Source organism: Dermacentor andersoni, chromosome 9, assembly GCF_023375885.2.
Source record: "Dermacentor andersoni chromosome 9, qqDerAnde1_hic_scaffold, whole genome shotgun sequence".
Taxonomy (NCBI): domain Eukaryota; kingdom Metazoa; phylum Arthropoda; class Arachnida; order Ixodida; family Ixodidae; genus Dermacentor; species Dermacentor andersoni.
The window spans coordinates 44,026,708-44,043,992 of NC_092822.1; the positions used below are offsets into that span (position 1 = coordinate 44,026,708).

At 48.4% G+C, this 17,285-nt stretch overlaps 1 protein-coding gene and 1 long non-coding RNA gene across 2 annotated transcripts in view; one reads left to right on the forward strand and one right to left on the reverse strand.

Moving 5' to 3' along the window:
* Positions 1 to 6,996, reverse strand: part of LOC129383908 (uncharacterized) — a 207,750-nt gene extending 200,754 nt beyond the window's left edge. The window contains exon 1 of the long non-coding RNA XR_008611729.2: positions 6,670 to 6,996. This is a non-coding gene — a long non-coding RNA (uncharacterized lncRNA). The remainder of the gene's footprint in view (positions 1 to 6,669) is intronic.
* Positions 1 to 16,569, forward strand: part of LOC126527749 (sodium-dependent proline transporter-like) — a 95,085-nt gene extending 78,516 nt beyond the window's left edge. The window contains exons 8-15 of the mRNA XM_050175621.3: positions 972 to 1,075; positions 1,931 to 2,055; positions 2,413 to 2,525; positions 8,254 to 8,382; positions 8,631 to 8,730; positions 10,005 to 10,105; positions 11,961 to 12,119; positions 13,285 to 16,569. Coding sequence (XP_050031578.1) covers positions 972 to 1,075; positions 1,931 to 2,055; positions 2,413 to 2,525; positions 8,254 to 8,382; positions 8,631 to 8,730; positions 10,005 to 10,105; positions 11,961 to 12,119; positions 13,285 to 13,434 — 981 coding nt within the window. The 3' untranslated portion in view covers positions 13,435 to 16,569. The remainder of the gene's footprint in view (positions 1 to 971; positions 1,076 to 1,930; positions 2,056 to 2,412; positions 2,526 to 8,253; positions 8,383 to 8,630; positions 8,731 to 10,004; positions 10,106 to 11,960; positions 12,120 to 13,284) is intronic.
* The last annotated feature ends 716 nt before the right edge of the window (positions 16,570 to 17,285 follow it).

Genomic DNA, 17,285 nt, shown 5'->3' on the forward strand with positions numbered 1-17,285 from the left:
CGAGAGATAGAAGTGATAAGCGGAAAGACACGGAGGTCGACCAGGCTGAGACCGGTTGACTACCCTGCACTGTGGAAAGGGGGCAAATAACTACGAGGACGCGGGAAGAAAAGTAAAGAGCGCGCAAGCTCACGCGTTCCTCGTTCACTCTCCTACAAGCAATTGCGTGGGATGTACAGACGTCACGTACTGCGTACAGACGAACGCCTTTATAACGAAGTGCTTGATGCCTCCGAAATCATTTGTTATACAGGTCACTTCTTTTTAAAAGTAGCCGGCTATAAAAAAGTAGCAGGCTATAAAAAAGTAGCAGGCTATAAAAAATTAGGGGGTTTTACTTGCCAAAAGCACGATCTGATTATGAGGCATGCCGTACTGGAGGACTCTGGAATAAATTGGACCACCTTGGGTTCTTTAACGTGTACCTAAATCTATTTACGCGGGTGTTTTCGTATTTCGCCCCCATCGAAGTGCGCCCGCCGTGGCCGGGATTCGATCTCGCGACCTCGTGCTTCGCAGCCTACACCGTGGCCACTATGCAACCGCGGCGGTTAATTTGTGCTTCAGGTTCGCTTACGCTGGAGCTGTATTCTCTACGTGTCGTATTCGGAGATGACATTTTTTCCTGAGCACTGATTGGCGAACGTCACCATTTGGGTATGCGACTATTTTAAATCACAATAGAACACAATAGAACAATAGAACACAATGGAACCGGGACATAATTATTCCTTCGTTATACAGCTCATTTTGTTGTATAGAGGCGTTCGTCGCCGAACGCCAAGAGTTTACGCTGGAGCAGAAGTAAAAAATGATGCGAACACGGGTACGCCTGCATACGCTTGCTTTTTCACGCTGTATCCCTCGACGAGTTCAACCGTCCGCCGCGTTCAAATTATGGCGGACGTACTGACCTTGCGATGCTCATTGGCGAGTATTCACTGACACAAGCTTTCTCACTTCGACTGCAGATATGGAGGCGGGCAACGGAACAGGTCTTCTACTCGCTGGCCATCTCGTGGGGAGGCCTCATCATGTCCGGAAGCTACAACCCATTCCGCTACGCCATACACGTGTGAGCAGAGTCCTTTCTCTGCCGGCGAGTTTTGCTTTGTCTGTATATCAGCTGTATAAGCTGCTAATCAGCTGTATAAGCTATGAAAACCACGATAAATGTTTTGTTTTAAAAAACTAAGGCGTTTACTGTAGGTATTGTGTACTGAACATCGCAGCTATCATTGCTTGTAACCTATGAGTTGATTTACTGAGCCAATCTCAAGAGTGCTGCCAGGGGTGATTATGCGCCGCCATTATTACCTAGTTGAAAACACTGCTGCTCAATAAATTTGGCACCCGTAGTCTATTCTCCAAACTTTTCGGTCAAGAAGATAGTTTTGCCCGAGCACTTGAGGAGTTAGCCGTATACCCCGTGGACACTGCATACTTCGGGCAACAGGATGTGATATGATATTTACTTCTACTAGGTGCTCAATAAATAAATAAATCGATCGATCGATCGATCAATCAATCAATCAATCAATCAATCAATCAATCAAGAAGGGTAACTTTATTACATGATTAGGAAAAATTAATACAGAAATATTTGAACCGATAGCCTATATGGCTAGTGACCGGTCCAATACAAAAATGATTAGCAATCTTGGACAAACTGTTACTGATAGTAAATACAGATAACTGCTATACATGCTCGAAAAAAAGAGGCATGTTTCAGCATAACCTGGCCTATTGTAAATAACCAGTGAAGGTAAACGGAATCTTTAGTAAAGATTATATGAATATCTTGCATATGGCGTGTGCCGTGGTCGCGAGTTCACGGACAGCTGATATCGTTTAACGAGGAAGGTGTGGCCCCGCACGCGAGCTGATCGACACTCTTGGCTGAATGAATGCATGCATCGCTATGTCGCAGTGACGCGTCCATCGTAGTGGTGGCCGACCTGATCACAAGCTTGCTCGGCGGTATCGCCATCTTCGCTGTTCTCGGCCACATGTCTCTGGAACTGCAGGTGCCCATTGAGGAGGTCGCCAAGGCTGGTGAGTTCTCCGCAATGTTGTCTACCTTTCACGTACGAAATATTTCTTCCCCGCGTGCTTAAGTTTGAGAGAAGCACGCGATGCTGATTTCTCATGGCTTGTCAGAGATCGCTCACGACAGCCTAGCTTCAATTGCGGTATCCCGCCGCAAGCTCAGGGACAAAAAAAAAAGTGTTTGTGTACAGAATGTTCATAGATTCATCTCCCGCGCAGAAAAAGAATAATATAATAATCTATCACAGATATTTTTGTCTTAGTCTTTATTATATAAGCCCGGTGTAGCTACAGTCTCAATGCCGTACGTAGGGTAGCTGTTTTTTGCTTTATTTCTCACTTTAGTTTTTTTTCCCCCATAAGGTCAAGGCCTGGCCTTCGTCATCTACCCCGAAGCTCTGACCACATTCTGGTGTCCGCAGCTGTGGTCCTTCATCTTCTTTTTCATGCTCTACCTGCTTGGAATCGACAGCGAGGTATGCTGCTCGCGTTTCCAAGATTAACCGGCAGATCAAGTGCTTGTGTCTTTGACGCTTGCTCTACGTTAAGAGACCACTCACTCGACCTTGTCAAAGTTGATTAAGATACAGTTAAGTAAGAGAAAACAAGTAATAGGAAGTAACCGCACATTCGAATGGGAATGTCAAGTAACTTGATGAGTGTCTCCCGCGCGAGCCGGCTTTCGCCTTCATCCTCTTTAGCGTGTGCTGAAGTGACTGTCAACTTTTTCCCTTTACAGGTGTGCAAAGTACGCGTAAACTTTATGGTGCGGTGGCTGCTTGGGCAAAGGAAATTCCGCTTGCAGGGGACTTTAATTCGCAAAACATGTCATATTGCAAAAGAGAGATCTGTGTGGTAGGCGACAAGGGGAGTGGTTACTATTGATGGTAACCTTTCATGTCGGAACACGGGAAATGTAGTATTCGCTGGACGCCAGTTTCGTTCGGGGTCAGATGTAACGCTTTGTAGCGCTGGCCTCAATGTTTCGTCGTGGTACGCAGTTGACTCTCTTTCTTCATCGTCAGTCGCCATGAGCCCACGAATCACTAACTTTCCTGTCAATGCCGCACAACTTTACGTGGTAAAGAAATTTACTCGATGTTACTGTGTTCTTATCCACCAGTACCGTTATCAAGCTAGAATGCAGTTCAACAATGCTGATGTCAATTTGCGACCTATACACGCGATCGCTTCATTGAAACTGTAGTATGGTTCAGGGTTGTCCATCGGACACTCCCTGAACAATCAACATGGATTGACGTGCTAGGTAAATTGGCAGCATTGAAAAAAAAAATTAATATGTCGTGCCAGCAAAATCTTTGTCGACATGTTTTATCTTTTGTGTATTGTTTGTGTATAATGTCAAAGCCGGCAATAAAGAAAAAAAAGTACCGTTATCAAGAACACTATCACGCTAGGAGCAGACTGGTGAGGTGGCGAGTATCGTCACCTCGCGGATCGCGGCAAGGCCCAGGGGTTAGCAAGGGCTGCGGAAAAGAGTGAGGCTGGGGGACTATTTCCCTTCCCGAGGCCGGCAGGGGGGTTATTGGAGCCACTCCTTGATCGTACCTGCTGTTATAGGGTCGTAGACTGAGTTCAACGTGGACATGTTGTGCCGTAAGTCAGGACAGTAACGTATGTTCATTACTAAAACTGCACATAAAAGCGGCTAGGCACCAAAATATACATATGCAGAGGTACCAGCGTCTGACGTTGCTTAGCGATAGTGCAAGTCAGACGACAGAGCCCGTCACGCTCGTATTGGGTTCACGACGACGCGATGGGTGGGAGCTGAGGAAGCAGATCTACAAGATCATTATTGAGCAGTGGAAAACCTCGATCCGTGGATCGCAGTCATTTTTTCAAGCTTCCAAGTTAGCCTATCGCTTCGCGCGACTCCTCACAAAACCAAGAAGTGGCGCTTTATTTTAAATTTCATTCTTGATTTCGTAAGCGGAAAATCCGTCTTTAAGGTCAACCGAAAAAATTTAAGGTGACTTTGCTTTGAACTGTCACAATACATAACGTGACGATATATATACTGCGCCAACCATGACCATATTTGGAAGTTCTTTGCACTCGATGGCGTTCCGGCCTACTTTTTTTCGTGACAAAATGAACGGAGAGATTTGTTAGATGCGCAACGCGCGAGGACAACGTTACCACGAGACGAACCCACCGTATCGCAAAGAAAACCAGTACCAACTGCCAGAGGAGGTCAACCCAGCGCGCCTCCGCCTGCCTTCCTCCTCCGCGAGGTTTCGCCTAGTTTCTCCATCTCCCCTTCGCTCAACGTTACCTACACATTCCTCTAGGTGGCGCTACTTAGCCGCGCGCTTAGCGCGATCCTTCGTACTATGCCCGGCGCGCGATCTTCGCCTCCAAGCGCCTTCTTCGTTCGCTCGCTTGGCGGGCTCAGACAAACACCGCCGATTTGAAGAGCTGGACAGTTACGCTTGCGCCTAAAAACGACGAATGCCTTGTTCCGGGACCCACCAATGGCTGGCTTTATTCAACCAGCAGAGAGGAGGGAGACACAGCGCGGTCAAGGAGGTTACGAACTGAAACTACTGGAGTGGAGGTGGCTCACCGAAAGTGAAGCTAGTCGCCGCCATCTTGCTCTGGGCAAAAAGCCCGCGCCGCCGTGGTTAGCCGTCGTAGCAGACGACGGAGTGTGCCGCCGCGCTGCTGTAGTAATGGTAATTAATGATTGCGGCATGCTTTTCTAGCACTGGCAGCACGTTAGTATAGGCCATGGTGAAATCGTGCCTCGCTTTCGGCTGTACAAATCGGCTTAAGAGGGGAATAACATTTCACCTGTAAGTACACCTTTCTCTAGGTAAACCCAGGTGCTATCGTGAGCAGTATGAGCGGGAACACAGGAGCGCGTGTCAGATAGCCTCGAACCCTGCTATACGCGATACGTAGCGGCCGCCGTCGGAAACAAAGTGGAAAGGAGGACGCTGTTCTAATAACTGTTCGCACTCCCACCACGCGTCTCTTTATACGAAGTGCGGAACTTCCCATCGCCAACGCACGTTTATAAAGCTGTTTGCTATTGCGGTTACTGATAACTTTGCGCACCGAAGCGTGGCCAATAGCAGCACTGTTTTGAAGCGCAAACATTCGAGAGCTCCTTCCCTGGGAAATGTGTCCGTCTGTCTGCAACGCCTGACACGATGTGCTCCATAATATATAATCAGATCCTATGGGGGTATATCTGAAGATACGTTACGCTAAACACAGGAACGGGCGCTTAAGAGCTGCGCTCTCGAAAAAAAAAAGAAGCATGACTGAATAACAAAATGACTCGCAGAAAGTTACTGTGCACGTAACCGTCTTATCGGCTATCGGCCGCCAGCGAAATGCCGTAAGCTGCCGTTTTCGACAAACGCAGGCGCCGTTGAAGTGCCAACAGTTAGCGGAAGGGCGTCCCCCTTTCCCATCTGTTTTCGACAGCGCCATCCGCGTGACGCTCCAACTCATATTGCTCACGATATATTGGCAGGCAAATGCGTGTACTAATCGTCAATCCCATGCTGGCTCAACCGCCATGCTCGCAGCTCCCGTAGACACTATAGCTCCACAATTCCCTCTAGAAATTGTATGAAACTCAATGCTAGAAGTAAAGCTTTGCTCGCTTCCGATAGTGACGTCACCGCCGTAGTCTGACGCTTCGCGCAGTTGGCCACGTTCCGCAGCGGCTATTCATAGAGAAAGAAATTCAGCTTCTTTCTCTGTGGGCTATCTTTGAGCCGCGAGCGATCATGCGTTTTTCACCTGCTGTTACTATTTTTCTTTTCTACGTGCGCAGTCACGCCGTCCCCTTGGCGATGAGCCCCGTTGGACAGACTAGACTGACACTCGGTATAAATTGAGCAGAGGTAGCTGCAAATTAACTAATCGTGGCCAGTTGTACTTCCGAGCTCAACTGTGCTAACGAGTGCGAATAACTTAAAACCTTCAGTTTCCGTTGTCGGCCGACGAAAAATGAAAGGCAGGCATTTTATTTACGTGGAAAGTCAACGCACTGCAGCAAGAAACGACTGGAGGGCGTCTGAATATTGGTCGTCGGAATAGGGTCCCGCGCCTGACGAACTTACTAAAATGCCGAGCGCGCACACCCGAGGAAACGAAATTCGCCGGGCGTTTTATTGTCGTCTACACTGCAGTCACGTTAATTTTTTTTTTTCAAGAAAACATAGCTTGCAGTGAGTAGCACGACATGAGTGGGAGCCAATGACGAACCCACCTGTCTTGTTCGTGTAAATCACGCTGCAGTGACATAGCAAGAAAAAAAAAAATGTTCCTTTTACGTCCTGGACACAAGAATGACTAAGCACTAATACTGACGCGCGACAAAACAGTGCAAAGACCGCGGTAACACGATTGGAAGCGCTGCCACTAGGCAGTGGCCTGAAAGCGGAAGCAACGAGAACCGCCGCTATTTTATTTTATCTTGTTTTTTTTTATTTGTTCTAATTTTTTTAGGAACTGCGGAGATGAACGCTTTCGAGTAAAGCTGACGAGGGCGCGGTATGCATACACTCGCATGATTTTTTTTTGTTAAGTAATTTATGCTCGAACTATAGGAGAGTTGGTAAAAATAATTTCACTTACCGCCGTAGAGCTCATCACACCGTATCAGTTCTACGGCGTTGCCCGTGACCATCCTGTGACGGCGGCTCTCTTCCTTCGGCAAGCAGAACGCCGGTAGCGGCGGCTCGTTGGAGGTAGCTTGCTCGGCACCTTCGCACACGACACTTATAAAAGGGCACGGCTCTCGCGTTTCGCGAGGCAGTATGGCACAACCACGCAGTGCCCGCAAAATCGCGCGCACTCGTCACACGCCGAGGTATAGCTCACTGCAGGCACGACGAGCCACGGTCACAGAAAGACGCGCTCCCAAGCCGGCGGCTCGTCGCCTACTGCCGGCGAACTACGAAAAAAAAAGGTGACGCTTGTGACGTCACCCGGAAAGCGAGCAGGATTTCAGTTACATCTAGGAGGTGTTGGTCGGTGCCCGATGGGGGGTGCCCTAAGATGCGCGCCAGGTTTGAACGTCAAAGTACTGCTCCGCAAAGTCCATCCCCAAAAGCTATCGGTCGAGAAGCGTTGCAGAGAGCACTTCATTTCTATTTATTTATTTTTCTTGCGATTTTAAATAGCCGTTCGCTTTGGACGAAGATGAAAAGGAAGACGAAATACCAGCGCTGTCGCCTTGTCCTGTGAATTCGTTTATTTTTTATGTGGGGCTGATACTGCATATGAGCTGGTGAAGCTGATACGATTGATAAATATTTGTTGTTCTCTCACCCGTTCTCATCGCCACAGAAAAATATTTTAGAAGTGCCGTTTCTCCGCATTGTGATTAATACTTACATTCTTAACGGTGCGTCTCCGGGAGGCACTTCCCTCGCGCACTGTCATAGGGATGTTTGCGTTGCCGTTGAGTAATTTCTATTTCTTTCAAGAGGATTTCCTCCCTAACTTCCTGTGTCACGTTTCTTTTTGTTTGGGCATTTTGCCGAAATGTTTCATTCGCTTTCTAGGCAACGTTAAGGCCCCGAAAAGGTAAGGAAGGCGAAGGACAAGTGTAAGGTCGGTTCGCGAATGCGGACCTAATTTTCCCATGCCGATTCTTCCCTATCCTCGCAACTTACAATTGGACAAGCGCCATATTTAGACGAAAGCCCAAACCGAACCTTCTCGCGGTTTTGTTTAAACCTGAAAACCTGAACCAATAAACTAGCCCAGCAACGCGTTTTTTTTTTATCGCTCATTTTGATATCGACATGTTTGCACAGCGCAAAAGACGAGGACTGAAGGAAGAACACAGCATTGTTTGAAAATTATGGGGTTTTACGTGCCAAAACCACTTTCTGATCGTGAGGCACGCCGTAGTGGAGGACTCCGGAGATTTCGTCCACCTGGGGTTCTTTAACGTGCACCTAAATCTAAGTACCACGGGTGTTTTCGCACTTCGCCCCCATCGATATGCGGCCGCCGTGGCCGAGATTCGATCCCGCGACCTCGTGCTCAGCAGCCCAACACCCATAGCCACTGAGCAACCACGGCGGGTCACAGCATTGTTTCGTCTTTTGCGCTGTGCAAACACGTCGATATTGAATCACCAACTCGCCCAAGCTTCCACCTCATCAACTCATTTTGATATTCGCCCCGTCCTGCTGTCCACTCTCGCAGTTCCCGCTCCTGCAGACGACGTTGACCGTGCTGTCGGACACGTTTCCCGTGCTGCGCAAGTACCGCAGCTTGACCGCGCTCGTCGCCTGCACCACCTGCTTCATCATCGGACTCTCCTGCGTCACTCAGGTGGGGCGCGCCAATAGTTATACTGATAGACTGCTCCGCGTTTGCTATATAGTGAATGTATAGACCGTGTGAAGAGGAAACCGAGAAAAAAGAATAGCGAGCTTTCTTCTTCTTGATCTCGGCTAGCACGTCAACTACGCGCACTTCCCCTCCGAGTCCGTGTATACTGCCCTACACTGTGTGCCAATCTTGCTTCACTCTTACCTTACTTTCCCTCTCGACGATCCTGCTCTTCACGCAATGCGCAGGGCGGCCAGTACGTGCTGAACCTGCTGGACACATACTGCGCCGGCGTGTCCGCGCTGTTCATCGCCATGTGCGAGGTCATGGCACTCATGTGGCTTTACGGTAAGTGTCTCGGAGGGTCCTCTCGGCACTGAACTCTGCGATGCCGCCCCCGTCGGTCTCGGGAACGACATTACGGAACGTTAATCGTCGCACTCCTGAACTGACAGCAGTTGCGCAATGGAGGATCGATCGATGTAGTCGTTCGGGCAGGCTGGACTGGCGCCTTGATATCATGTAGATATGCTACTCCGAAACGACAGCTTGCAGTGTTGTCAGAACGTTCAGGAAGGATCCTGGACATAAACGTCAGAACTTTTTTGTGCTTCGCTTTTCGTAGCTTGTTAGACAAGTCGCGCGACTTACATTGTTGTGCTTCTGCAGAGAGAGAGAGAGGGTGCGGGGTGCTATTAAAGAGCAGAGAAATTGTGCTACTTTGTGCTGCTTTGAAAGGGAGGGGCAGATGAAAGCCCCTAGAAGGAGTCCAGAGGAAAGTGACAAAAATTAAGAACGCAAAGGGATATTTTGATTTCACTTTTGGCATTTTCAATGATGAACATTCAAGTCCAACTTGTCTTGCCAATTTCACTGCCGGGCTGTCTTAGCGCAATGCACATTAGCCTACGACTAACAGCCAGATGTTCTGCACGCGGTTAATTGAGCAATGGCTGCACGTAACGTTGGGAATCTTTCCCGCTTCTTTCGAAACACATCACCTTTCTCGTTGTATCAGCGTTTCGCTTTAACAAGCGAACATCTACTGAATAAAACATTGCTGAACTCAATAGATAAAAAGACTTACACAAATCACTTTATTAGCACAAATTTTCGTCGGAGAAGAAAGCCAACGCATTGCTTGCCTTATAGGGACCGTAAAAGTCTGGTTGAGCTATATCCCCCTTTTTTTTCCTTCACTTCGTTAAACCATACGTTTTTCTTGGAACATCCAAGACAGACGTTTACTTCAGTGCTCCTCACAGAAATTTAGGAGCTCTATAGAATGTCTATAGATAGCTTATGGACTCACGGTCTTACACATTTTGCAAACTGTTCTCCGCGCACTTTTTACAAAGAAACAGTTCCGAAGCCTTAGGACCACAATTACTAGAATAAAGGACTTAACGAAGACAACCGTCTGCTGACAGCCCACGTGTATGAACAGTCTGTGGACACTTCTGCAGACAGTACTGTGTCTAAATTCTTTATTTGTACGAGCACTGCGGTCAAGAACGCACAAAGCGAAAGGTAGAGGTTACGTCAGTCGCGTCGCTTGCATCTAGATTTTCGCGCCGGCAGTACGCCTGAGCTGCCCCCTGTTGTGTCTCTCCTCTGCGCAGGTGTGCGACGTTTCTCTAACGACATCAAGTTCATGCTGGGCAAGACGCCTCCGTGGATCTTCCGCTTCAGCTGGGCATGCCTGTCGCCAGTCATCCTATGCGTACGTCTGCCATCCCGATTTCTTCATCCCATCCAACATATGCTTTTTTTTTTTTCAGTATTCGATTAGACACTCGAAACCCGTTCTTTTTTTCGAACATTCGTAATCATATATTAGGAAAATAATGCAATTTGTACACGCTTACTTTTTGTTAATTTGATATCCGCACTCAGACAAGTGACGCTAGTTGTGCCGAGAAGCCGCTCAGTATTGTGCCGCTTAGCATTACAACCGATGTTTACAGTTGCAGCATTACGTTACTGCATTCAGATGAGGGCGGTTGTAAAAGCACAGTGTAGGGTAATCTAATGTCATAATAATAGATTACACTTATGACGCTGCAGATAGATCACTTTAACGTGTATGTAAGGTGTCTCTGGCGCATGAAACTTCTCTCTAGTTTAGGCTTTCGCACATCTTGCCGGCCGCAGCATGTCGCCGCCATGTTGAACAGCGCTTGTGGCGCCACCTGTTCGCCAATGTCGCGAGGCTGCGAACTCTGGGACGCGGTGCTACGCGACGAGTGCATAACCGTCGTAGTCGGTAGTGAGAAACGTCGCAGGTTCGCCACGAAGGGCGAAGCGTTGACAGCGACAAGGCATTAGAATATTACGCAAAGTAAGGTTCGTAGTCTTATGGACAGTACAAATTGCAGTAAACATTCGCGTACTGCTAAACACACGTATAGTGTCGCGCGCCCAAACACACGCGTGAAGAGAATTCGCTGGATCACCGCGGGCACTAGCTCTCATAACAGTGGCGCGGTGATTGCCATCGGCAGCGGAGCTCCGAGCGAACGTCGTTTCCGTGGCTCCGCAACTCGGCAGATCATGTGACCTCAAAGCGTGCGGAGCGACGGTGCGCGTCAAGCGACACATCAAAGGACACGTTGCTTATCTAGGACTCGCCTTCGCTGTCGCCCTCGCACCCGCGGCAGATCACGTGACCTTCAAAACGCGCTGAATGACGGCGCGCATCAAGGGACACATCAACACGACGCGTAAAAGGGTTCCCCCTCGCTGTCGCGTCCGCAGCAGGTCACGCCACCTCCGAAGCGCGCGGGAAGACTGGTCGCGTCAAGCGAGACATCAAGGGATACAAAGTCTAGCCAGGAGGGGCGGGGGGGGGGAGGTATTCTGTAAGTGTCCACCTCTCCATTTCGTCTGCTGCTAAAGTTCTGATTGGCTGGGCTGGGGTACACGCCGAAAGAGACAGGCATTCCCAGCCAATCAGCACTTCAGCAGCAGAAGAAATGGACATGTCCACAAGGTGACACTTGCAGAACACCCCCCCCCCCCTCCCCCAGAACTCGCCCTGGCTGTTGCTCTCGCACCAGCGGCTGACCACGTGACATCCAAGACCGCGCGCGGGCAGCGCATGCACCATTGCACCATGCACAGCAGGACGGCGGTGGTGCTATAGAGGCTAGAAGCCTCTATAGTGCTGCGAACGCGCTTGGACAGTTCCCGTAGTTGCTATCGCATAAATAATAATAATAATAATAATAATAATAATAATAATAATAATAATAATAATAAAGGCGCAAGAGACAGCAGTGAAATGCGCGCTGCGACGACACCACGAAGTCGCGAAAGTAGCTGTATACGTCACGGCGCTAATTCGTTGAGTGGCCGAGTCGAGGTGACTAATGGCAGCTCCAATACAATATTTCAACCTGCATACGTTTGTGAACCGGGAAACGTGCGGTAGTGTTTTCCCGTGTACTCTGTTTCAAAGGAGAATCTTTTCTGCCGCGTATGCATACTATAGCGGCCGCGGAGCTGCGCAGATCTCCTCCGCTGCCGACTCCGAGCCGAGTGCGGGTGATGTATGCTCTTGTTCGTCTGCCGCGCAGGTTCTAGTGGTGTACGGCCTAGTCATGGCCGCCCCCGTCATGTACAACAACGTCGAGCCGTATCCAGCGTGGGCCAACCGGGTCGGCTGGTTCTTCGCCTCGTTGTCCATGATCCAGATTCCGCTCTGGGCGGGCGTGGCGCTCTTCAGGGCCAGAAAGGTATTTTCTCACACCTTACTATAAGCTAACATTTGTGCTGCACCTATTTGCTAGTATACGCACGTGCTTGTGTTATTATACGCTCTAATCGAGCGCGTAACCATGTCTATCTTGCAGACCTTGTGTTAGGTTATTGAGCATCAATTCCTTGTCCAGCTGGCCGTATAGCTGCACCACAAACGTTATAGAAGCACTCAAGTCGCGACGAGGTTGAATTTCCTCGCGACATTGCCGGTGATCCTATATTATTGCTTAGAAATGCGGTAGTTGCACGAAGTATCCTCTGAACTATACTCTCGGTGACGATGTAGAAAATTCAGTAGGTTCCGTTCACAAAACCGCCCGGTACCGACCCTCTGTTTCTCCGCATTCCAATATATGTTCCCATCATGTATATGATATGTATCATGTATAGTTCCCATCAGAACGCCGGTATTGAATGATGTTAGATTGTGGGGTTTAACGTGCCAAAACCACTTTCTGATTATTAGGCACGCCGTAGTGGAGGACTCCGGAAATTTCGACCACCTGGGGTTCTTTAACGTGCACCTAAATCTAAGTACACGGGTGTTTTCGCATTTCGCCCCCATCGAAATGCGGCCGCCGTGGCCGGGATTCGATCCCGCGACCTCGTGCTCAGCAGCCCAACACCAAATTGAATGATGTTGAACTCCGCCATCACTACACGGAAGTAAGCGAAAGCAATTGGCTGGCGCAATATACACAAGTGGACAGCGGTGTACTTGCAAGTGAATTCCTTGGTTGTCACCGACCATAATTGATTCTAGGATGGATGCGTTGGCTGCGAGAGATCTTGCGTTTGAGACTGCATAAACCGTACGGAGTGTTTGTTCCGCTATAGGGCTCCTCCAGACAATGATAGTTTGTAATGAGCGTTCTCCGAGTAAATGATGGGGTGGGCTGCATTAGTCACAATACAGATAGAGAGAATGCGTGTTGCTGTTTTTGGTCGAAGCACGTATTTTCTGACTGAACCTATATATATGCCGCTGCGTCCGCATCCTGGTACGTTACGTTCAGTACACCCGACTTTAGTGCATCCACCCGTACATGTATAGGTGATACAATCCCGCATACCGATTATATTGCATCAGCCGTGATACACGCCTTCTTTATATATCCTATTTCCCCTTTCTCTGCGCAGAACATTCGCTCGGCGTTCGAACCGACGGACACGTGGGGCCCTGCGGAGAAGAAGCTTCTCCAGGAGTACCGCGCGACGGTGGCCAACACCAAGGACAGGACTTGCAATGTGGCTCTAAGGACTGTGTCCGCCAACGGAACGGCGGCTTAACTTATTCTGTCCCAGTGCTTCACCGATGCTATAGTTCGTTCGGATTACTCACGGTCGGCTGCAGCGTGTGTAGAATAATTTGCTTCCTGCTCGGCAGAATGACGATGAAAAAAAAAAAAAAGAAACGGGGGCCATCAAATTTAGAAGAGCTCGTCGACGCAGAGTTCTTATAGGACCACGCACCCCACCCTTGCGAGGGCAAGGGGCTAGAGTGTTGCGCCGTTGATGTGAAAGACAGGATTTCGATTACGTATTTTTGTACGAGGGACAATTACTTCATTGAAACAACTCCTTGTCCTAAAACCGTCGGTGGGATGCTGGTGGCAGTTTCGTCGGTTAGCGCACTACGCATTCGCATTGATTCGGACAAGGAGTGGCTGCGTAACCGTTTCGACGAAGGAGTTTTTATCTGTTATTTTTGGACACTAATCTTTCTTATTGAAGGACTGTCGCGCTCAGTCTCGCCGACGCAGTGACTTTCGTGCTCATTGAGCTATAGCGCGTACTCTACGTCGCCATGTCGTCGCCATGTTGAACAGCGTTTGTGGCGCCATCTGTTCGCGGGCGTCACGAGGCAGCACATTTTGAGGATGGCCTCCGAGACCTCCTGGGACCGCGCGCGCCCCCTAGACGTCGGATGCCTTGTTCTTACCTGCGAGATGGGACGTAATCGTAAACCGTCGTAATTATAAGGCAATTTTCTCTGGTCACGTGCCATCACGTGAGCGGTTGTAAGAACCCTGTGCCGTGAGACGTTCTGTGAATGCAACGGCTATCATTTGAGAATTTCGCTTGGAGATTTGCACTACGTTGTGCGTTGTGTGTTCATTGCCAGTTCAGAGCTTCCTCGTTGCCGACAGATGGCGCCGCTGGCGCATTAAGTGCGGTGGGGTCGTGCAGCCTCACGATGCATCAAGTCTACTAATACGCCGTTCATGTCGGATGTCCCCGAACTACGTACGTGTCGATCTCTTCGGACTAGGCGAGCGTTGTGGGCGTATTTTCGACTCGAATTCGCCGTTTGCAGAAGCAGACGAATCTACACCAGCCATTTCGGCAGTTTTTAAAACGAACGAAACCGGTGAGTGCGCCTTTCTGAACATGTACGTTCCTGACAATGTCTGATGGACGAATTCCGAGTAATGTTCGAACATCACCGATGCGGATTGGAACTGTCGTTCGATCGCAACTATGACACGTGAAGAAAAAAAAAATAAAGAGACATCTGCGCCGCTGTGCGGCTGCTCTCGTCTAAAATGAAAGTAACAAACAAACAAAAAGAAGCCTGAGAAAAGCGAACGAAAGAAAACACAGAGAGTGCGAAATCCTGTATGTCAGTTAATGTATTCATGTCACTGTTTACAAAAAAAAAAAATCGCGAACCTCCGTTATACTTTCAGTCTGCGACAGACAGGCAAGACATTCGTCTGCTTAGTCCATATACGCCCTCATCGCAATTCTAAACTTACCCTTAATGTTCGTAACTCTACGTGTATATGTATAGCTCTGCCAGTTAGCAGAGTTGAACGTGTCGTAAACATTCTGTGAATGTTCCTTTCTCTCTTTCTTTCCTTCCCACAATCAGTTATGTGCATTATTCGCACTTCCTTTTCTTAAAAACTTTCCCGATCTTCATTTTACACAGAAGGACATCCACGACGCTTTTGTTACGTTTTTCCCGCATACTTGTACATACCGGGAATACTTGACGGTAAATGGCGTATTCCGTGATTCCATCAGCGCATCTTATGCGACAAACGACAATGGTATACAACAAGGACGTTTTTCTCAACCTACATTACCTCAGCATGTCGGCTGTCTGCCACCGATGAGAAAAAGTGGTGGTCTCGCGACCAAAATCATAACTCTGTGTATGGTCAAGCGATTAACCGTGGTAGAACAATGAATGTCGCTCAAGCCTTCAGCGACACTCCTTGTTCTACCACAGTTAATCATTTCAGCTATCTTATCTTTCTGTGAGTCTCTCTCTCTCTCTCTTGTTCGTGTATGGTCAAGGCAGATGTGAAACGCAGACTATACAGTCTAAGAAAAACAAATTCGCACACTTCGTGGGGGGCGGGGCTTATCGTCCCCCTACAATTATCTTCATTTATCTCTGCTTCCGATTACTTTATTTAACGGTGCGCTCCTGATGCGCTATCAGGTCACGAACGGCATGCGCGCACCACCAGCGTGACATGTAGTTCCTGACCGGGAAGCAGCCAGCGTAGATTGTTAACCCTCTCTGGTCCAAGGGTTTCTACAGGACAGGAATCATAACGCTTAACATTAAATATCCGAAATGGCGAAAAACAGACACCAAAAATTACCTTCGAAATCTGAGCGTAAGCATGTCTAATTATGTAGTCTGTCAATTTTGGTGTCGCAGATAAATGTAATTCTCCGTGACATTTCACAAATATCCGGGCACCGCCCGCGTCAAGCGGAAGCTAGGCCCCTTTGCAGTATACCTTTGGAGCATGCTACCTAAGCCACATCACTGGCCTTGGGTGGCGCGAGAATGTTCTTCAGATATTTTTTAGCCATACTAAAAACCGTAATGATTAGGAAATAAGTTCGAAGGCCCACATGCTGTCTCCAACGGCCTTACTTATTACCAGATTATGAGACAAGCCTTTCATACGTTGCCAAAAACTGCATGGATCATTTTCCTTTCTTTTTTCCCTCGCTTTTGTTATGCAGATTCACACATAAATTTCTCACTTCGGTAATAAAATTCGGACCAGAAAGCGTTAAAGAAAGGAGCTGCACGCAAGATAGATAACGATTATTTTTTGAGGACAGCGATGTAAGCCCCGAAGTGTGTGAAAAATATTTTGGTTATAGGGGGGGGGGGGGGGGGGGCATGCCGTATCTTACATTCATATACGAAGAGTATACTCGAGGGAAGATCGAGGGACTGCTCCACATGACAAAGTACTGAACATGCCTACTGAATGTTAGAAACGCGAAGCAGTTTTTGTGCCTACATCGCCAAGAACGTGACTTCGTTGTTCACTGGACCTCGTCACGGACAGGTATCGAACTGTAACAAGCGAGCGTCCAACTTGTCACGCCAAGTTCTCTGTTCACGGAACATTGCGAACACTCCAGAATTAAAACTACCTTTTGTTATTTCTGGCTCATGTTGTGCAAGTTCTTTAGCGTGTGCCAAAGAGGGGGAAACGGCAACCATATATGTCTGCGGCTTTCTCTCGCTGAACCTAACTGCGGTCGGAGGCAACGTGAACTGCACGTGCGCAGCACAACGACGCTCGTGAAGCGCTCGACGAGCATCGATTTGCATAAACTGTTCTCACGACGAGTTGGAGCAGCCTATCGATTTCGCAGAGGACGCCGGCAGGAGTGGTTCCTTTAGCGGGCTAAACGGTAAGTGCATATGATGGGAATTTCATAGTTTCGGTTTTGACTTTTCTTGTGTCTGATTTGTGGGGGGGGGGGGGGGGGGGGGGAGTTGGATGAAGGTGAACGAGGGATGTGCAGACGATGTGATTAGAGGTCGTAAGATTTGTACAGCAGGAGCAAGTGAAGGAGACAAACCGGCACAAACATTAGATATTACTCATATTTCGATGTCCATGGCTCAAACGCAAACAAGAAAACAAACAAGCAAATGCCTTTCTTCTTTTTTTTGTCATTCTTCAAGTACAGCGTCAGTATTTAGATATGCTCGTTTTCGTTCACACTGTACTCATCATAGTAATCAAAAGCTGGGAGCAGAAGTTACGAGACATGCGCTGGAGCTCCGTAACCATGCTGCTGAGTATACGTGACCCTGTGTGTACATTCGCATGATATTACGCAACGATTTCTGACATTAGAGGTCGCAT